The sequence below is a fragment of the Nerophis lumbriciformis genome, linkage group LG35 (genome assembly GCF_033978685.3).
Source record: "Nerophis lumbriciformis linkage group LG35, RoL_Nlum_v2.1, whole genome shotgun sequence".
NCBI classification, from domain to species: domain Eukaryota; kingdom Metazoa; phylum Chordata; class Actinopteri; order Syngnathiformes; family Syngnathidae; genus Nerophis; species Nerophis lumbriciformis.
The window spans coordinates 8,585,754-8,608,756 of NC_084582.2; the positions used below are offsets into that span (position 1 = coordinate 8,585,754).

Genomic DNA, 23,003 nt, shown 5'->3' on the forward strand with positions numbered 1-23,003 from the left:
CAACACCAAGAATAGACATTTGAAAGGCAATTTAAAATAAATAAAGAATAGTGAACAACAGGCTGAATAAGTGTACGTTATATGAGGCATAAATAACCAACTGAGAACGTGCCTGGTATGTTAACGTAACATATTATGGTAAGAGTCATTCAAATAACTATAACATATAGAACATGCTATACGTTTACCAAACAATCTGTCACTCCTAATCGCTAAATCCCATGAAATCTTATACGTCTAGTCCAGTGGTTCTTAACCTTGTTGGAGGTACCGAACCCCACCAATTTCATATGCGCATTCACCGAACCCTTCTTTAGTGAAAAATAAAATGGGTTTTTTTTCAAATTCAAGACAAAATTATATGTTTTTGGTAACACTTTAGTATGGGGAACATATTCTAAGTATGTTCGATCGAACCCTAGGGGTTCGGTGAGTCGGCCTCAGGGGTTCAGCGGAGGTCAAAACACACCTGACTCATCGTGTAAATAAAAACTTCTCCCTATCGGCGTATTACGGATACGGCAACAGCAGAAATCAGACTGATTTGCAGGTGTGTAATTTGTTGTGAGTTTATGCACTGTGTTGGTTTTGTTCTTTGAACAAGGTGATGTTCATGCACGGTTCATTTTGTGCACCAGTAAAAAAAACATGGTAACACTTTAGTATGGGGAACATATTCACCATTAATTAGTTGCTTATTAACATGCAAATTAGTAACATTTTGGCTCTTAACTAGTCATTATTAAGTACTTATTAATGCCATATTCGGCATGGCCTTATTATAACCCTAACCCTCTAACCCTGGCCCTAACTCTCTAACCCTAACCAAATAACTCTAAATTAAGTCTTTGTTACTTAGAATATGTTCCCCATATTAAAGTGTTACCAAAAACATATAACTTTGTCTTGAATTTGAAAAAAAACATTTTATTTTTCACTAAAGAAGGGTTCGGTGAATGCGCATATGAAACTGGTGGGGTTCGGTACCTCCAACAAGGTTAAGAACCACTGGTCTAGTCTCTTACGTGAAAGATCTAAATAATATTATTTGATATTTTACGGTAATGTATTAATAATTTCACACATAAGTCGCTCCTGAGTATAAGTCGCACTAGCAAAGTATGAAAAAAAACTGCGACTTATAGTCCGAAAAATACGGTAATCATTGTCTTTGTGTCACCATGAGCAGCGTTGTTGATTGGATGAGTGCCATGCAGTGTGACACAGCTGCGTTGGGCCCCAAGGATGACTTGTACAACACATGGCATTGTAAGACAGTTTTATGTCATGGTGTTGATATAATAAGCAAAGTAGATGAGGTCCACTGCTCACCTCAGCACAGGAGAGTTGGAGGAGCATAAAAATGAATTAACTGAGCTGTAGTGTTCCCCAGATGTGTGCCTATTCACATTAAACCCTACATCTAAGTTTTATATTCCATAATATGCAATCATTGCATATAGTCTAACCCAAGAAGGCGGACTCACACAAAAGCAAAGAAAAACGAGTCAATTTGTCGAGTAATAAAAAAAAACAGCAGAAACATTATATCAACTTTATTTCACATGCAATTTTGCTGTTGCTTTTCTATAATTTAGTCTGGTATTTATTTTATGACTGTTAAAAAAAAAACAGCCCCTACTAGCCTCCACAGAACTGGTCTGCGAAGCAGATATTAAACATTCATATTAGCACAGATGGTAACGCTAATACAACATGAGTGGTGTCTACCAATATTATGGACCCTCGAAGTTAGCCATGCATGGCAGCTAAAGCTGTGGGAAAGACACAATAATACATATTAAAAGACCGTTGTTATGAAACTGTCGTTTCATTTTAAATATAGTCTTACTTTGCTGTATAAAGCAGTGAAATGATTTTAATCAATACTGTCAAACAATATCTAAAAAAAAAACGTGAGATATGCCAAGCCTTCATTATCATTTTGATCATCATGGATTACAGTTTTTGAAACCTTACATTTTTTGGGATTTCCAATTCAAGGTTTTCATAAACTGTAAGTCACAATCATCAAAAGGATATCAAAAAAGACTCTCTTTGCCTGTAAGGAGCCTATGTCAAATACAGTGTTGGGTTTGTTACTGAAAACCAGTAACTAGTTAGTTACTAGTTACTTTATTTCAAAAGTAACTCAGTTACTTACACCAAAAAGTAATGCGTTACTGTGAAAAGTAACTATTTAGTTACTTATTTTTTTTTCCTTTTTTTTTTTAAGGCTCCCATTAATGCCCTTTTAGCCTTCATGTCAGTACTGTTATTGCACTGGAGAATAATACAATCTGTTGATCAACTTGACATGCATTTGCATCACTGAACTCAGCTAAGCAATATGGTCTACATACAACACACAAAGACAAAGATATGTTTCAAAGGGCCAATTTATTTCAGGCCAGAACAAATTGACAAAACTATTTTAAATAGCTGCAACATAATGGCACTTTAATTTTAACTTTAAGTAGATAGGATCTTTGATCCAAGACACAACTTACATTTAACTAAGATGTCATTTTCTTTGTGCTTGACAAAAGAAAAGTATTGAGAATGTGTCCATGTTAAGAAACTCGACTTCTGGCTTCGCCATGATGTCTTGTTAGTTGTTATGAGAGTAGCGTATATGTGTGTGTGTGTGGCCCTTTAAGATATGACAGCATGTGAGGTGAGTGACGTCAGTGAGTGAGTGGGTGAGAGAGGTGAGAGAGCGGCAACAGTGAGTGTGTGCAGGTGCTCTAGCTTGGTGGATGGCTGCGTCCAATAAAGTCACAAAGTTGCAACAAACCGCCGGCCTCGTCATTCACCCTCAGCTGTAAAGACCCACTTCCGGGTAAAGTGAAGGTAGTTAGCCCCGAAGTACATAGGGCCAGGCCCTGGAGGAACGTCTCCCCTGCGCCCCTCAACTACGTTCTGGGAGCCCCCCCATCCTCCCCCGCCCCACCCACACAAAGCACGCCTTTTCTTTTCCTTGTGACACAGAAGGACGACACCGCAGCACTGCAATAAAACACACTCAGATCTTCTGTTTCTAGCCGATACTACATAAAAAATAACGTAAAATAACGCAGTAACGAATCATGTAGTAACGGTAACGGAGTTACTGTATATAAAAAATGACGCGTTAGATTACTAGTTACCACCGTTACAGTAACGCGTTACTTTGTAAAGTGTTAGTCCCAACACTGGTCATATATTAGTTTCACCTTGTAAATCTAAACAAACCTTTGCACGATGTAAAACAATTTTTGTTTCACTTGTGTATTTTCTAGGGAGACAAAGTCAATAAGCTGAACTGTCCTCCCTTTCAGCCACCCTGCTGACACGCATACACAGTTTGAAATTACATAACTCTTTAACTTTACCAGCCAGGTCGCTACAATGAATATGAACAATAGATAAAACCTATTTTACCTTGTTGGTTAATCTTCTCAGTGTGTAGTGGAAGAAAGGGGGGAGGCAGTGTCGACAACGCTGTGGATACTTCCTAAATGTTTCAAACCACACATCGCTTGTACATTGTTTTCTTTGGACTCATTTTGAACTATTAAAATTCTGTAAAAGGGCTTAAAAACACTTAAAAAGCACACATCTAATACATTAGCACAGGGGTGTCCACATTTTTTGACTGGTGGGCCGCATTGGGTAAACTCAGGCACACCATATATGTGTGTGCCTGTGTGTTTACATAATATAATAATGGATACACAATTAATAGTTAATGTAATTGAATATTAAGAGTATTTGAAAGTTCAACTCCTGCCTTGTTTACTTCCGTTACCACCTCTTTAAAACATTGTAATCAATCAGAAATATCAAGCAGCTAAAAATCAAACATGGATAAGTGTGGAGTGTTTTGCACTTTTCCCATCATGCTTTGTAATGGATTTAAATGGGTGTAATTTACATTTTTTATGGTGATGGGACCTTTTTTTAATAATATCCACAATGTTCAGTGAGCAGGTTGTGTTATGTGTAGAGGTGGGTAGAGTAGCCAGAAATTGTACTCAAGTAAGAGTACTGTTACTTTAGAGATTTATTACTCAAGTAAAAGTAAGGAGTAGTCACCCAAATATTTACTTGAGTAAAAGTAAAAAGTATGTTGTGAAAAAACTACTCAAGTACTGAGTAACTGATGAGTGACCTGTTCGTTTAATGATGACGGCAACAAATAATGCACAAAAACATAAACATAGCAATGAGCAAATCCAGAGCCAGGAATATCTCTTAAGCAACTAAAACAATAATATATATTAAATAATAATACATTAACATTAAAAAAATAAGGCAAAGTGAGCCACAATAACTTACCAGCACCATAGGCTCAGTAGGCAGAGATTACAAAGGAAAATAACAAGTTAGCCTTTACGCAAACCATAAACTGATAGGTGTGGGCTGCACGGTGCACCTGGGAACACACTGTGCACTTCTGATTGGTGTTTCTATGCAGGCGTGTGTGTGTGCGACTGTGCGTGTGTGTGTGTGTGTGTCTGTAAGGCTGCAGAGCGTTAATAAATGTCCCCACACGATGTACATTTGACAGTGATTCATAGCAGGGAAGCTAACATCAGCCTACGGTGACAGCCAAAATATCTACTAACGTTACATACCGCGATGTGCTTCCTCAAATTTGATGTTGAGTTCATGTAAGCTTAAGCTTGTTAATCATGTGACCGCCTGGCTCTGTTTTATTGGTGAAACGGAGTCAAACGTCACCAGTGACTGCATTTGATTGGTGAAACGCAGGCATGCGATAGATCCTACTTTGAAGGTCTGTCTGACAAACCAAAACAAACAAAGCGTGCATTAACAGATCGATAAAAATCAGTAGCGAGTAGCGAGCTGAATGTAGATAAATGGAGCGGAGTAAAAGTAGCGTTTCTTCTCTATAAATATGCTCAAGTAAAAGTAAAAGTATGTTGCATTAAAACTACTCTTAGAAGTACAATTTATCCCAAAATTTGATGTAACGGAGTAAATGTAGCGCGTTACTACCCACCTCTGGTTGTTTGACCGTGTGTGTTGACTTTTTGTACTGGTCAAAAAACAATTTCTGCACCATGACTATGAAAGGTTGTTTGGATTGGGTCAAATATGTAAATGCTGTGCTTTGAACGTCAATGAACTGTACATCATGGCCACTGACCTGAGTTTCACCCACTGTCCACAAGATAATGACAATTTACCACCTGTTACACCCATGGGTGTTTTGATGTAATATTGCAAACACCCTGCACGGCCAGGTTGCTTATTGGAATTTAACTCGTGCAGTCGTCTCGCAGGCCAAATTCAGGATGTCAGCGGGCCGCATTTGGACGCCCCTTTATTAGCACATTATCTGACTGATTAAGCATATGCTGCCAGGCACAAATTGGGGTGGATGAAAACTTCGTACACTGAGACAAGGTTCGTACATCCATCCATCCATCCATTTTCTACCGCTTATCCCTTTCGGGGTCGCGGGGGCGTGCTAGAGCCTATCTCAGCTGCATTCGAGCGGAAGGCGGGGTACACCCTAGACAAGTCGCCACCTCATCACAGGGCCAACACAGATAGACAACATTCACACTCACATTCACACACTAAGGCTAATTTGGCATTGCCAATCAACCTATCATATTTCAATTCGGTCTGTGGTTCGTAAATGTAAAAGTTTGTAAATCGAGGTTCCACAGTATATAGAAATGCATGGCTATAGATCAGACCTGGGCAAATTAAGGCCCGGGGGCCACATGCTGCCCGTTAAGCTTTTCAACCTGGCCCGCCGGACATTATGTTTTTGGAAATAAGTTTAAGTAAATAAGTAAATAATGTTTTTAGATCTTTAAGATGGAAACTGTAGCTGCCACTATGATGTGCAGTGATGTTTTCAAATTACCGTAAGTCTTGAACTATACGAACTATTCCAATGCTTGTAATCTGCGCTTTTGCATGATATACTAGTTACTATGGTAATCTAATTAGTTACTATGGTCATCTAAATAGTTACTATGGTAATCTAAGTCACAGCAGCTCAGATGAGGCACCGAGCAGTGTGGGTGGGGAGCGTTTCCACAGAGTGCTTCCAGATCGGCCAGCCTGAAATGTGGGTGTCAGGGACAGACGCGGAAGTAGATTATTACAACAAAGTTCTAAAGTTTAGTGATATATCAGATAAATCAGATTGAAGATGGGGTTTTTTTTTACCCTTTGTGTTCATATTTCGCTGCGTTTGTTGCATTTTATTGTATGATTGTAAAATATGTGGATGGAGAAGGAGTGTGATGTTCATAAGTTGTCAATATTCAGTGTTTTATCCTTCATAGTTAATATTGTAAACCCCCCATTCTTTATTTTCATGTACAAATCCCGTTTCCATATGAGTTGGGAAATTGTGTTAGATGTAAATATAAACGGAATACAATGATTTGCAAATCATTTTCAACCCATATTCACTTGAATATGCTACAAAGACAACATATTTGATGTTCAAACTGATAAAAAAATGTTTTTGTAAATAATCATAAACTTTAGAATTTGATGCCAGCAACACGTGATAAAGAAGTTGGGAAAGGTGGCAATAAATACTGATAAAGTTGAGGAATGCTCATCAAACACTTATTTGGAACATCCCACAGGTGTGCAGGCTAATTAGGATTAGGTGGGTGCCATGATTGGGTATAAAAACAGCTTCCCAAAAAATGCTCAGTCTTTCACAAGAAAGGATGGGGCGAGGTACACCCCTTTGTCCACAACTGCGTGAGAAAATAGTCAAACAGTTTAAGAACAACGTTTCTTAAAGTGCAATTGCAAGAAATTTACATCTACGGTCCATAATATCATCAAAAGGTTCAGAGAATCTGGAGAAATCACTCCACGTAAGCGGCATGGCCGGAAACCAACATTGAATGACCGTGACCTTCGATCCCTCAGACGGCACTGTATCAAAAACCAACATCAATCTCTAAAGGATATCACCACATGGGCTCAGGAACACTTCAGAAAAACACTGTCACTAAATACAGTTCGTCGCTACATCTGTAAGTGCAAGTTAAAGCTCTACTATGCAAAGCGAAAGCCATTTATGAACAACATCCAGTAACGCCGCCGTTTCACAGTGGTGAACATGCCCTTTCCCAACTACTTTGGCACGTGTTGCAGCCATGAAATTCTAAGTTAATTATTATTTGCAAAAAAAAATAAAGTTTATGAGTTTGAACATATCCAAAAACATGCACCTGGGGATAGGTTGATTGGCAACACTAAATTGGCCCTAGTGTGTGAATGTGAGTGTGAATGTTGTCTGTCTATCTGTGTTGGCCCTGCGATGAGGTGGCAACTTGTCCAGGGTGTACCCCGCCTTCTGCCCGATTGTAGCTGAGATAGGCTCCAGCGCCCCCGCGACCCCGAAGGGAATAAGCGGTAGAAAATGGATGGAGTTTGAACATCAAATATGTTGTCTTTGTAGTGCATTCAATTGAATATGGGTTGAAAAGGATTTGCAAATCATTGTATTTCGTTTATATTAACATCTAACACAATTTCCCAACGCATATGGAAACGGGGTTTGTACATTCTGGGTGTCTCATTCAGTAAAAAAAAGTTAAAATTCCATAAAATTCTATTTTTTAAGGCGGTATGTCATAACGTTTTTAGCATTCAATCAGACATTATTATGAGGTTTTGTATTAGTGTTCCTAAAAATCAGATATACCGGCCCCCAGACACATTTTTTTCTCAAAATTTGGCCCCCCGAGTCAAAATAATTGCCCAGGCCTGCTATAGAGGCATCCCAGTTTGTGTGTACAAACACCGGAACATTAGGTCTCCATCCCCGATCTAATTTAGAGCGCCAATAATCAAGTAATGGCAGTGATGTGCTGTACGGTTTGTTTTTAGAACCTATTTATACAACTTGTGTTTGAGTAACTCTCTTTTTGTATTCACGGTACCACAGCACTGAATTTACACTTCAATCAATATTCATGTAATGAGTTTTATGCGCTCAGTTCATTGTCTTCACATCGTAAATGTATGCTGGCTGTTAAAAGGCTGTTTAACACATGTCCTCAAACGGAGGCTCCTGCTTCCTTTTGTGCACTCTTTGACCTCCAGCATGGATTTCTCTGTTTAAGGCTGCTCGTAAATAATATTCACACCAGATAGTTAATGAGTGCGGTACGACCCAGCCGAGATGTAGTTTCCATGTTATCTTTTAGCGACGATGTAGGATTTATCATGCACGGACGCGTGACTCCTCGCCAGCGCAACATTTATAAGCCGGCAGACAAGTCGTCTTGTGTTTGCGGTTATTAGTCAGAGTGTGGCCGCTGCCGCGCAGACTGATGAGAGGAAAAAGCCGTCACATCCTGCTGACAAACACAGATTTATGGAGCCCACGTCGGCCAGATTTCTCCCCTCCGACAAATGCATTCGCTGGAAAAATGAATCGCCGCGAGGAGGCGGCGAAAAAGGCGGGGCTGGGTTTTAAAGTTTTAAAGCCTGACCGCGCGTCCCTGGCTCGCACGCCGACGCGTAAGCTCGACTAACCGATCAAACGCGGCTTCTAATCCCTGTCAGAGTTTGTAAGGTTAATCACGTTATTACGCGCAAGAATACAACATTTGAAAGTGCAATATTTTAATCCGGGGCTTTTGAACATACCACGTTCTCGTATAAATACCGCGTTATGTCCCGCCCTTGATTTGTTTAGAGCGCGTCCGGCGGCGAGCCGGAGGAAACGTTGGTGCGGCCCAGCGCTAACCTCCTTCTGTCAGCACCAGCCTGAAGAGATTAGCTGTATGAGTGTCTCTCGGCCCCAATGGAGGCCGGCCCCCGGTCTGTCGCTGTCCCGGCTCTGGTCCGAGCCAGGAGATTGAGGGGGAGGAGGAGGAGGAAGTGGGCGCCGGATGAAGAGGGAGGGGGTTTGAAGTCATCGAAAACTGTGGCCGTGATTGCAGTAATCCTGTTATCTCTCCTGCTAAAGCTGGCCACTCTAGTGACCCGCAGACACAAATGTTAAGCCGCCTGTGTCTCTCTTCTCTTTTCGCTCCATCTCCCTCTTCAGCCAACCTCATTGAATGTCAGGGGTGGTCTCGCCTCGGACGGATTCTACAATTCGTAGTCTTCACACACACACACACACACACACACACACACCTCAGCCCTGTCTCACATTCCGTCAGAACAAAAGAAGTCTATGGACTTGGCGCCCATCTCATGCATCTTAAAGGGGAACATTATCACAATTTCAGAAGGGTTAAAACCATTAAAAATTAGTTCCCAGTGGCTTATTTTATTTTTCGAAGGCCATCCATCCATCCATCTTCCTCCGCTTCTCCGAGGTCGGGTCGCGGGGGCAGCAGCTTAAGCAGGGAAGCCCAGACTTCCCTCTCCCCAGCCACTTGGTCCAGCTCCTCCCGGGGGATCCCGAGGCGTTCCCAGGCCAGCCGGGAGAGATAGTCTTCCCAGCGTGTCCTGGGTCTTCCCCGCGGCCTCCTACCGGTCGGACGTGCCCGAAACACCTTCCTAGGGAGGCGTTCGGGTGGCATCCTGACCAGATGCCCGAACCACCTCATCTGGCTCCTCTCGATGTGGAGGAGCAGCGGCTTTACTTTGAGCTCCCCCCGAATGACAGAGCTTCTCACCCTATCTCTAAGGGAGAGCCCCGCCACTCGGCGGAGGAAACTCATTTCGGCCGCTTGTACCCGTGATCTTGTCCTTTCAGTCATGACCCAAAGCTCATGACCATAGGTGAGGATGGGAACGTAGATCGACCGGTAAATCGAGAGCTTTGCCTTCCGGCTCAGCTCCTTCTTCACCACAACGGATCGATACAGCGTCCGCATTACTGAAGACGCCGCACCGATCCGCCTGTCGATCTCACGATCCACTCTTCCCCCACTCGTGAACAAGACTCCGAGGTACTTGAACTCCTCCACTTGGGGCAAGATCTCCTCCCCAACCCGGAGATGGCACTATTTTTCGAAGTTTTTTTCAAAATTCTACCCATCACGCAATATCCCTAAAAAAAAAAGCTTCAAAGTGCCTGATTTTAACCATCGTTATATACACCCGTCCATTTTCCTGTGACGTCACATAGTGATGCCAACACAAACAAACATGGTGGATAGAACAGCAAGGTATAGCGACATTAGCTCGGATTCAGACTCGGATTTCAGCGGCTTGAGCGATTCAACAGATTACGCATGTATTGAAACGGATGGTTGTAGTGTGGAGGCAGGTAGCGAAAACGAAATTGAAGAAGAAACTGAAGCTATTGAGCCATATTGGTTTGAACCGTATGCAAGCGAAACCGACGAAAACGACACGACAGCCAGCGACACGGGAGAAAGCGAGGACAAATTCGGCGATCGCCTTCTAACCAACGATTGGTATGTGTTTGTTTGGCATTAAAGGAAACTAACAACTATGAACTAGGTTTACAGCATATGAAATACATTTGGCAACAACATGCACTTTGAGAGTGCAGACAGCCCATTTCAGGCGCGCTAAGAACATATATTTTTCCACGATTTCAGCACTCAGGTTAACCATACCTAAATAGACACAAAATACTGTATTACACAAGACTACCCGAATGTACTGGAATGATTGAAAAAAATAAATGTTTTTAAGCTAAATTATTGGTAAACACAGTTTATGTATAATAATTTACAAAAAACCGCGAGTAATGAATAAAGTTTTCATCAATTAATATATTCTGTAGACATACCCTCATCCGCTCTCTTTTCCTGAAAGCTGATCTGTCCAGTTTTGGAGTTGATGTCAGCATCTGCTTTGAGTGTCGCAGGATATCCACACATTCTTGCCATCTCTGTCGTAGCATAGCTTTCGTCGGTAAAGTGTGCGGAACAAACGACTGACCATTTTGTCGGCTTTCCCCACGGCCTCGTATTTTGAACAAATTTCGTCCAATTTCTTGCCACTTTCGCATCTTTGGGCCACTGGTGCAACTTGAATCCGTCCCTGTTTGTGTTGTTACACCCTCCGACAAGACACCGACGAAAGTGAGAAATCGGCGGATTGCTTCCCGATGAGCGAATAATAGAAAGGCGTTTAATTCGCCAAAATTCACCCATTTAGAGTTCGGAAATCGGTTAAAAAAATATATGGTCTTTTTTCTGCAACATCAAGGTATATATTGACGCTTACATAGGTCTGGTGATAATGTTCCCCTTTAATATTGCCACAGTTGTATGGGCTTTGTGTGGCCCTAAACAACATTTTGTGTGTGGGCCCATTTTGGGCTTTGGTATTACCGTATTTTTCGGACTATAAGTCGCTCCGGAGTATAAGTCGCACAGGCCGGAAATGCATAATAAAGAAGGAAAAAAACATATATAAGTCGCACTGGAGTATAAGTCGCATTTTCTGGGGAAATGTATTTGATCAAACCCAGCACCAAAAATAGACATTTGAAAGGCAATTTAAAATAAATAAAGAATAGTGAACAACAGGCTGAATAAGTGTACGTTATATGAGGCATATATAACCAACTGAGAACGTGCCTGGTATGTTAACGTAACATATTATGGTAAGAGTCATTCAAATAACTACCGTATTTTTCGGACTATAAGTCGCAGGGTTTTTTTTATAGTTTGGCCGGGCTTCAGTGCGATTTATATATGTTTTTTCCTTCTTTATTATGCATTTTCGGCAGGTGCGACTTATACTCCGGTGCGACTTATACTCCGAAAAATACGGTACAACATATAGAACATGCTATACGTTTACCAAACAATCTGTCACTCCTAATCGCTAAATCCCATGAAATCTTATACGTCTAGTCTCTTACGTGAATGAGCTAAATAATATTATTTGATATTTTACGGTAATGTGTTAATAATTTCACACATAAGTCGCTCCTGAGTATAAGTCGCACCCCCGGCCAAACTATGAAAAAAACTGCGACTTATAGTCCGAAAAATACGGTACTTATTCTTATTTTTAGGCTCCTGAAGGGCCCACACCACACCCTAAACCTAATGTCACCGCCCCACATAGACACAGTGTGTTTATATGCACTAAAAAACGAATTATTGACTTCATTTGGTTGAAAAAAAAGTTTGTGATGTCTCCAAGATTTTGTAAAGATAAGATGAACATATTTACATTAACAAAGATATACGCTCCCGTTGAGCGATCATCAGATCAGGCTTCTAAACACGAAGCAGAGTATATGGCGCACCACATGATCAGGAAGCCCACGATATTTACATGTTTATGTATTTGTTTCATTAATAAATATTTTCATCAAGTGTTCAAACCAGTGGCGTCATTAGGCCTTTTTCCAGGGGCTCAAGGCCCCCTAAAATATTCTTAAACCACCTCCGTATTTTTCGGAGTATAAGTCGCTCCGGAGTATAAGTCGCACCGGCCAGAAATGCATAATAAAGAAAGAAAGAAACTAGGGATGCCCGATAATGGATTTTTGCCGGTATCCGATATTCCAATATTGTCCAACTCTTTAATTACCGATACCGATATCAACCGATACCGATATCAACCGATATATACAGTCGTGGAATTAACACATTATTATGCCTAATTTGGACAACCAGGTATGGTGAAGATAAGGTACTTTTAAAAAAAAATTATAAAATAAGATAAATAAATTAAAAACATTTTCTTGAATAAAAAAGAAAGTAAAACAATACAAAACAGTTACATAGAAACTAGTAATTAATGATAATTAGTCAAATTAACTGTTAAAGGTTAGTACTATTAGTGGACCAATCATGTGTGCTTACGGACTGTATCCCTTGCAGACTGTATTGATATATATTGATATATAATGTAGGAACCAGAATATTAATAACAGAAAGAAACAACCCTTTTCTGTGAATGAGTGTGAATGGGGGAGGGAGGTTTTTGGGGTTGGTGCACTAATAGTAAGTGTATCTTGTGTTTTTTATGTTGATTTAATAAAAAAATAAAATAAAATAAAATTTAAAAAAACGATACAGATAATTTCCGATATTACATTTTAACGCATTTATCGGCCGATAATATCCGATATTATTGGACATCTCTAAAAAAAACATAAGTCGCACTGGAGTATAAATCGCATTTTTGGGGAACATTTATTTGATAAAACCCAACACCAAGAATAGACATTTGAAAGGCAATTTAAAATAAATCAAGAATAGTGAACAACAGGCTGAATAAGTGTACGTTATATGAGGCATAAATAACCAACTGAGAACGTGCCTGGTATGTTAACGTAACATATTATGGTAAGAGTCATTCAAATAACTATAACATATAGAACATGCTATACGTTTACCAAACAATCTGTCACTTCTAATCGCTAAATCCCATGAAATCTTATACGTGTAGTCCGGGGGGCGGCAACCCGCGGCTCTAGAGCCGCATGCGGCTCTTTAGCGCCGCCCTAGTGGCTCTCTGGAGCTTTTTTAAAAATGTATGAAAAATGGAAAAAGATGAGGGGGAAAAAAATATTTTTTGTTTTAGTATGTTTTCTGTAGGAGGACAAACATGACACAAACCTCCCTAATTGTTATAAATCACACTGTTTATATTAAACATGCTTCACTGATTCGAGTATTTGGCGAGTGCCGTTTTGTCCTACTAATTTTGGCGGTCCTTGAACTCACCTTAGTTTGTTTACATATATAACTTTCTCCGACTTCCTAGGACGTGTTTTATCCTTTTTCTGTCTCATTTTGTCCACCAAACTTTTAACTTTGTGCATGAATGCACAAAGGTGAGTTCTGTCGATGTTATTGACTTGTGTAGAGTGCTAATCAGACATATTTGGTCACTGCATGACTGCAAGCTAATCGATGCTAACATGCTATTTAGGCTAGCGGTATGTACATATTGCATCATTATGCCTCATTTGTAGCTATATTTGAGGTCATTTAGTTTCCTTTATGTCCTCTTAATTCAATGTATATCTAATGACATGTACACTTTCTGTATGTAATATGGCTTTTAATTTTTTGCGGCTCCAGACAAATGTGTTTTTGTATTTTTGGTCCAATATGGCTCTTTCAACATTTTGGATTGCCGACCCCTGGTCTAGTCTCTTACGTGAATGAGCTAAATAATATTATTTGATATTTTACGGTAATGTGTAAATAATTTCACACATAAGTCGCTCCTGAGTATAAGTCGCACCCCCGGCCAAACTATGAAAAAAACTTGCGACTTATAGTCCGAAAAAATACGGTAAATGAAAGAAAAAACATCTTCAAATCCTAACAAAAGCCATGATCGTGTGGCCTGCCTTGTACGTGGCCCTACGTGACGACATGTTGTGTTCATGCCATGAGCCGGCCTGTGTGCAGGGTCAGGGTGACTCGGCTGAGCTCGCTTATCTCTGGAAGCACAGTTTGGCCCCGGCTTTAGTGATTAATGTGTGATTTGATAAACTCATTAAAAAGCTTGCATTGTTTTCTCCCCGCAGAATGGGCAAATAACACGGTCAAATTTAGCTTCTCGTTTATTAGGCTCACTCGCACTGTCATTTGTTAACAGGATAATGGGGCGTAAAGAGGGCCATTATTCCGCCGGCCTGCAGCATATGCTGGCGTCCCGCGTACACAACACACGCAGGCCCAGCAGGGGGGCTTTCAAAGCAAGGACACAAAGGACGGGGGCTGTCCTTCAATAAGCGCGCGATTCAGGCGACCACGTTGTAGGCCTTGTTTGATCGTAATCCTGCTGCATCAGCAATGCACCTGACACCGTTAGACAGGTGAGTTGCATCCCGCTCGCCAGATAACCGCGTCATTGGCATTCACGCCACCTTTTCCTGCTTGCAGACCTATAGATCTCCTAGTGTAGGTCAGAGACCTGATCAAAGTCCGCCGGCGCTGATCTGCAATGCTAATTACGTCGAGCAAATAATAGTGCTTAAGAAGTGTGTTAAATGGAGCCCTCATAATGCGCCTTTTGTCTGGGTAAGACACTGGTTAATAGCAGAGGGCTTTGAATTGTTAGGAGGTGACGCTGCCCCCTGTTATTAAGCCATTAGACCTCTGAGTAATGGTCTGACCTCCTCTGTCACGACAGAAAGTAGCAACATTCTTAAATATTTTCTGCTATTTGAGTGGGAGGAGTAAAGATGCGTGATAGACACCAAAGGAGGATTACTCATATTAACAAGGTGATTCAGCGCAAAGCAAACAATGAAATTAAAACTGCACAAGTCAAATATCAGACTCATTCAGGGAGAGAGCGATCACTAAAGGAGGTATAAGATTCCTCGAAATATTATGAACATCTTCCTTGTTATGATTGGAACGAGGCCAGCTCATTGCAGGGAAAGAACTGGATGATTCCCCCGTCCTCCACATTAATGAGACGTCTTTGCTGACATCTTAGCATGAGCAGCCATGCCGCTTATCCACCCACACGCCTGCATCGTTGTATTGTTGTCGTATATATATATATATATATATATATATATATATATATACACAAACCCCGTTTCCATATGAGTTGGGAAATTGTGTTAGATGTAAATATAAACGGAATACAATGATTTGCAAATCCTTTTCAACCCATATTCAATTGAATGCACTACAAAGACAAGATATTTGATGTTCAAACTCATAAACGTTTTTTTTTTTTTTTGCAAATAATAATTAACTTAGAATTTCATGGCTGCAACACGTGCCAAAGTAGTTGGGAAAGGGCATGTTCACCGCTGTGTTACATGGCCTTTCCTTTTAACAACACTCAGTAAATGTTTGGGAACTGAGGAGACACATTTTTTAAGCTTCTCAGGTGGAATTATTTCCCATTCTTGCTTGATGTACAGCTTAAGTTGTTCAACAGTCCGGAGGTCTCCGTTGTGGTATTTTAGGCTTCATAATGCGCCACACATTTTCAATGGGAGACACTCTTTTACTATGAAGCCACATTGATGTAACACGTGGCTTGGCATTGTCTTGCTGAAATAAGCAGGGGCGTCCATGGTAACGTTGCTTGGATGGCAACATATGTTGCTCCAAAACCTGTATGTAGCTTTCAGCATTAACGGCGCCTTCACAGATGTGTAAGTTACCCATGTCTTGGGCACTAATACACCCCCATACCATCACATATGCTGGCTTTTCAACTTTACGCCTATAACAATCCGGATGGTTCTTTTCCTCTTTGGTCCGGAGGACACTACGTCCACAGTTTCCAAAAACAATTTGAAATGTGGACTCGTCAGACCACAGAACACTTTTCTACTTTGTATCAGTCCATCTTAGATGAGCTCAGGCCCAGCGAAGCCGACGGCGTTTCTGGGTGTTGTTGATAAACGGTTTTCGCCTTGCGTAGGAGAGTTTTAACTTGCACTTACAGATGTAGCGACCAACTGTAGTTACTGACAGTGGGTTTCTGAAGTGTTCCTGAGCCTCTGTGGTGATATCCTTTACACACTGATGTCGCTTGTTGATGCAGTACACCCTGAGGGATCGAAGGTCACGGGCTTAGCTGCTTACGTGCAGTGATTTCTCCAGATTCTCTGAACCCTTTGATGATATTACGGACCATAGATGGTGAAATCCCTAAATTCCTTGCAATAGCTTTGTTGAGAAAGGTTTTTCTTTAACTGTTCAACAATTTGCTAACGCATTTGTTGACAAAGTGGTGACCCTCGCCCCATCCTTGTTTGTGAATGATTGAGCATTTCATGGAATCTACTTTTATACCCCAATCATGGCACCCACCTGTTCCCAATTTCCCTGTTCACCTGTGGGATGTTCCAAATAAGTGTTTGATGAGCATTTCTCAACTTTATCAGTATTTATTGCCACCTTTCCCAACTTCTTTGTCACGTGTTGCTGGCATCAAATTCTAAAGTTAATGATTATTTGCAACAAAAAAAAAAGTTTATCAGTTTGAACATCAAATATGTTGTCTTTGTGGCATATTCAACTGAATATGGGTTGAAAATGATTTGCAAATCATTGTATTCCGTTTATATTTACATCTAACACAATTTCCCAACTCATATGGAAACAGGGTTTGTATATATATATATATATATATATATATATATATATATATATATATCATTGTTTCCCCCAGAAAATGTGTTAGTTAAGGTGGTGTCTCTCCAGGGGGAGGAGGCATGGGGTGGGTGGGTGTAAGGAACAGTGTAACTCGGCCTGTCGCCACCATCACGTCTCCATTTCATCGCTGCCACCACAGCCTGGGGGGCAATAGACTACAGACTGTGGTGAAGTAGGCCGGCTTCGTCGCGTGAAGAAGCCGACAACTTTTGGTTGTGTTTTCCGCTCCGTATGCTGAATGGCAATACACGATATATATCTCGATATTTTTTCCCTAAAGTAAACACAGAACAGTCCTAGTTACCTGAGATACTAAGTATGTCATTGTTTTGACTTAGCAAATATTGACTTACTAAGACAAAATAATGACAAAGTCAAATTAATGAGTGTTTGCAATAAGCATTTGAAAAAAAGAGTTAAAAGTGGGGCCACATGCTGACATATACTCAACTCATCATGCTTAATTCATTACAGCATTTGGGAAGCCTGTAGTTGATTTTTATTATGTAAATGTTATATTTTTATCAACATGTGATAGCAGGGACCCTGCCATTCACAACTAGGCTGCTACATTACTAATGATTAACAACAAAGCGCTGCGGGAAACCCTGTATATATATATATATATATATATATATATATATATATATATATATATATATATATATATATGAAAAAAGCAAACACATTCAGGTTCTACAAACTAGCGTTACCAACTCCCTCGCTCTCTCTCCGTATCCATTGTCATTCAAGTCCTCTTGTCGCTTGCATGCTCAAGATCGTTACTAAGAATTTTGGGCCCCCTAAAAGGACATTGGTGTGGGCCCTCTACCCCATTCATTGCCGCCTTCAATTGTGTTGTTTTTCAATGTTACTGGCTGCTATTACACCCAATTTGAAACCTTTTTTTTTTTTACGATTAACGACATAAAAAGTCAGAGTTTTATTGTGTAAATGACATATAATTAGTTGTATTTTTATCATTTCATTGAGTGAAAAACATGTTTTACACCTCTGATTGCAACTACATTAACCACTCAACAAATAGGTAGTGGGTATTTATTGTATTTAACAGTCAAGCACTGATATGCAAAAAAAAAAAACCTGGCTCAAGATAATCTATCCATTTTCTTGTCAAATATGTAGCATTTAACTTAAATGTGCAAGTCAAGAAGACATGGAATATGTTGTTATAAAACAAATATCAAAAACAACTGCAAGCCTCGTCTAAATCAATTGTTTGTTCACTGTAAGTCTCAACAGAAAGCCCAACTCCGGCCCTTTTCGTGAAAACATTTGCTGATGAGGTCTTTGAAGTCCAAATATCAGCTTAGCTGACTTTCACTTGTAAGTCTTGCAGGGCTATATAGCCTCTCTTGTTGTGGATCTGAGATAGTTCTTAACTAGTTTCACTTTCTGTTATGATATGAAAGTCCCACATTTTAAATAGTCTTTTCTACTTTGTTATCGTCTGCTATTTTGGTGTCTTTTATTTTATATTGCTATGAAAACAACAACAAATCTTTGAATATTTACCTTTTTTGTATTCATGCTACTCAAATGTGCCACTGCTAACACATTTTACAAGACCACATTGAACACATCATGATAACGTAACTGACCTTCATCAGATGCTAATAATTAGTCCAGTGGTTCTTAACCTGGGTTCGATCGAACCCTAGGGGTTCGGTGAGTCGGGCTCAGGGGTTCGGTGGAGGTCGAGACACACCTGACTCATCGTGTAAATAAAAACTTCTCCCTATCGGCGTATTACGGATACGGCAACAGCAGAAGTCAGACTGATTTGCAGGTGTGTAATTTGTTGTGAGTTTATGCACTGTGTTGGTTTTGTTCTTTGAACAAGGTGATGTTCATGCACGGTTCATTTTGTGCACCAGTAAAAAAAACATGGTAACACTTTAGTATGGGGAACATAATCACCATTAATTAGTTGCTTATTAACATGCAAATTAGTAACATATTGGCTCTTAACTAGTCATTATTAAGTACTTATTAATGTCTTATTCAGCATGGCCTTATTATAACTCTAACCCTCTAACCCTGGCCCTAACCCTAACCAAATAACTCTAAATTAAGTCTTTGTTACTTAGAATATGTTCCCCATACTAAATTGTTACCAAAAACATATACATTTGTCTTGAATTTGAAAAAAAAAAAACATTTTATTTTTCACTATAGAGGGTTCGGTGAATGCGCATATGAAACTGGTGGGGTTCGGTACCTCCAACAAGGTTAAGAACCACTGAATTAGTCACATCACATCATATGATTGATATCCATAAATGAACATTCTTAAAGGGGAACATTATCACCAGACCTATGTAAGCGTCAATATATACCTTGATGTTGCAGAAAAAAGACCATATATTTTTTTAACCGATTTCCGAACTCTAAATGGGTGAATTTTGGCGAATTAAACGCATTTCTATTATTCGCTCTCGGAGCGATGACGTCACAACGTGACGTCACATCGGGAACGTACCTTGGAGACATCATGCCTCGTCGGTGTGTTGTCGGAGGGTGTAACAACACGAACAGGGACGGATTCAAGTTGCACCAGTGGCCCAAAGATGCGAAAGTGGCAAGAAATTGGACGTTTGTTCCGCACATTTTACCGACGAAAGCTATGCTACGACAGAGATGGCAAGAATGTGTGGATATCCTGCGACACTCAAAGCAGATGCATTTCCAACGATAAAGTCAAAGAAATCTGCCGCCAGACCCCCATTGAATCTGCTGGAGTGTGTGAGCAATTCAGGGACAAAGGTCCTCGGTAGCACGGCAAGCGATGGCGGCAGTTTGTTCCCGCAGACGAGCGAGCTAAACCCCCTGGATGTCTTGGCTCACACCTTATGCCACCGAAGATGATCAAGAGAAGAATATCGACCCTAGCTTCCCTAGCCTGCTGACATGAGGGTACTGTATGTCTACAGAATATATTAATTGATGAAAATTGGGCTGTCTGCACTCTCAAAGTGCATGTTGTTGCCAAATGTATTTCATATGCTGTAAACCTAGTTCATAGTTGTTAGTTTCCTTTAATGCCAAACAAACACATACCAATCGTTGGTTAGAAGGCGATCGCCGAATTCGTCCTCGCTTTCTCCCGTGTCGCTGGCTGTCGTGTCGTTTTCGTCGGTTTCGCTTGCATACGGTTCAAACCGATATGACTCAATAGCTTCAGTTTCTTCTTCAATTTCGTTTTCGCTACCTGCCTCCACACTACAGCCATCCGTTTCAATACATTCGTAATCTGTTGAATCGCTTAAGCCGCTGAAATCCGAGTCTGAATCCGAGCTAATGTCGCTATATCTTGCTGTTCTTTCCGCCATGTTTGTTTGTATTGGCATCACTATGTGACGTCACAGGAAAATGGACGGGTGTATATAACGATGGTTAAAATCAGGCACTTTGAAGCTTTTTTTAAGGATATTGCGTGATGGGTAAAATTTTGAAAAAAAACTTCAAAAAATATAATAAGCCACTGGGAACTGATTTTTAATGGTTTTAACCATTCTGAAATTGTGATAATGTTCCCCTTTAATAAATGACAGAAAAATAAGCAGACATCTGATTAGGGACTCATATTGTTGGAGTTTTCCGACTTTTTCTGTGGCCATAAATGCACCAGTGGCTAAGTGCCGTGTGTGTGTGCGTGCGTGCGTGCGTGCAGGTGAGAGAGAGCGGGTGTTGTTGATATGACAGATGACAAAGACGTTTTGGCCTGGTTTGTACGGCAGAGAATGACCGGGTGTGTTTCTCTGGCATGATTGCCCTCTGCTGCCTGACATCGATCATAAAACGTCTAATTATAAAATGAATAATTGTGGACTTCAGCTGACTTCCTAGGTTGAGTCTCCAATTACCGAAACAAGCGTTGGCTTCTTCCAGACTCGATGCCTCTGACTTTGACGAGTGGACGAGCTGTCGGACTCCATCACCTGGTTCCAGATGGTCATTTTGATGGCGACAAACGGCGGCCCGAAGAAACCCTGCGGAGATGAAATTATTAAGCGTGTCTCTACAAATCTTGTCCTGGCACGAAAGCAAAACTGGAATGAAGGCGCTTTGCCATGCGGCAACAATGAGCTGTTGACTAATGGCTTGTGCGCTCGTCACAGCCATGTAGTCCTGTGTGGCTGCTGTGTTCGCATGCTAATGCTGGAAGCGCACACACACACACAATCAACCTTGTGGCGACATCAAAGCGTTGTGCAGACAAGTGGGTGTTGCCCGCTGTGGCCGCATGCCGAGCTTCTATCCTTTCAAGACGTGCCGTTGTGTTGTGTTTGCGTCTCTCAGTGGGAATGACGACAAGCCTCATATTTTACTGGTTCTCCCTTTGTTCACTTAGTCATGTTTGAAAAAGTGCAGTTGTGTGTTTCTCCTGGGCGCTGGTAAACATGCCTCTCTCCCCCCCATCAGGAGGTGATGCAGATGGAGAGGCAGCTCGGGGGTCGGCTGATTGACGAGCCTCACGTGCTGCTCTTCAAAGACAGCTACCACAACCTGCGCCTGTCCATCCACGACATGCCCCAAGCCCACTGGAGGAGCAAGCTGCTAGCCGGCTACCAGGTGTGTAGTATGTGCAGAATGTGAACTGGGATGTTTAGTCAGAGTGCCAACTTCAACATAAATGAACACTCAAGTCACTCACTTGAAGGAAATGAAGTTTCTGCTTTATCATCCCCCACCAGCAGCTTTCACCTTAAACATGCAAATTATTCCCTATTACATTATGTAAATAGCACAAGCTTTAAATTGCATAAATCACACTTGCTGGCCATAAACACTTTGGCTTCCTTACCCTGTTTTACTTTTCAAGGCATTAGCCTTCCCTGAATCATAAGGGGAAGGCTCACTAGGACACATTGATTGATTGATTGAGACTTTTATTAGTAGGTTGCACAGTACAGTACATATTCCGTACAATTGACCACTAAATGGTAACACCCCAATAAGTTTTTCAACTTGTTTAAGTCGGGGTCCACTTAAATTGATTCATGATACAGATATATACTATCAGCATAATACAGTCATCACACAAGATAATCATCAGAGTATATACATTGAATTATTTACATTATTTACAATCCGTCATTCACTTCAGTCATCAGCAATTGAGAACAGAGAAATGGACATTGGAACAGTGTAGGTCTGACTTGGTTGGATATGTACAGCAAGTAGTGGACATAGAGAGAGAGAGAGAGTGATCAGCAGGCATAAGAAAAAGTATCTACATTTGATTATTTACATTTGATTATTAACAATCCGGGGATGATGTTAGTTTAGGGTTGAAGTTGCCTGGAGGTGTACTTTTAGTGCGGTTTTGAAGTAGTATAGAGATTGTCATGACTAGGACTATGGCGTGGTTTGTTCTCCCGTGGTGCAAATGAACATTTGGACCAGACATGGCGTGAAGGTGAAGACATATTTAATTTTACTATAACAAAAAGAACAAACTAAAGGTGCGCACAAGGCGGAAGTACAAACTTGACAAATGAAACCAATACTTGCACGTGGGCAAAAAACTAAGGACATGAACAAAAGTCGCTAACTGTGGCATGAATCGAAAAAACTTACATGGACAGGGCATGAAGTACGCAGAGGTAAACAGAGTGTGACAGGGGTATGATGTCGCCAGACAGACAGCCTGGCAACTGGAAGCTTAAATAATAGTGACATGATTAAAGACAGGTGCGTGAGTCGTGAGGGCAGGTGAAAACTAATGGGTTGCTATGGTGACAAACAAGAGTGCACAATGAGTCCAAACGTGGAACAGGTGAAACTAATGGGTAACTATGGAAACAAGACAAGAGAGTGAAAAGCCAGAAACTAAAGAGTCCAATAACTAAACAAAACAAAACATGACATGACTAAAACAAAACATGATTACACAGACATGACAGAGATGCACTTTCTTTTACACCTGTT

The 23,003-nt window shown here is 40.8% G+C and overlaps 1 protein-coding gene across 5 annotated transcripts in view; it reads left to right on the forward strand.

The window, feature by feature from the left end:
• The window catches only part of unc5a (unc-5 netrin receptor A), a 595,272-nt gene that overhangs the window by 543,223 nt on the left and 29,046 nt on the right, over window positions 1-23,003 (forward strand). For all 5 annotated transcript variants that reach the window (XR_009811458.2, XM_061927514.2, XM_061927515.2 and 2 more), the window contains one exon: window positions 21,495-21,644. Coding sequence is in view for 4 of the 5 variants with exons in the window: in XM_061927514.2 (XP_061783498.2) it covers window positions 21,495-21,644 (150 nt within the window). In the remaining variant the exon portion in view is untranslated. The remainder of the gene's footprint in view (window positions 1-21,494; window positions 21,645-23,003) is intronic.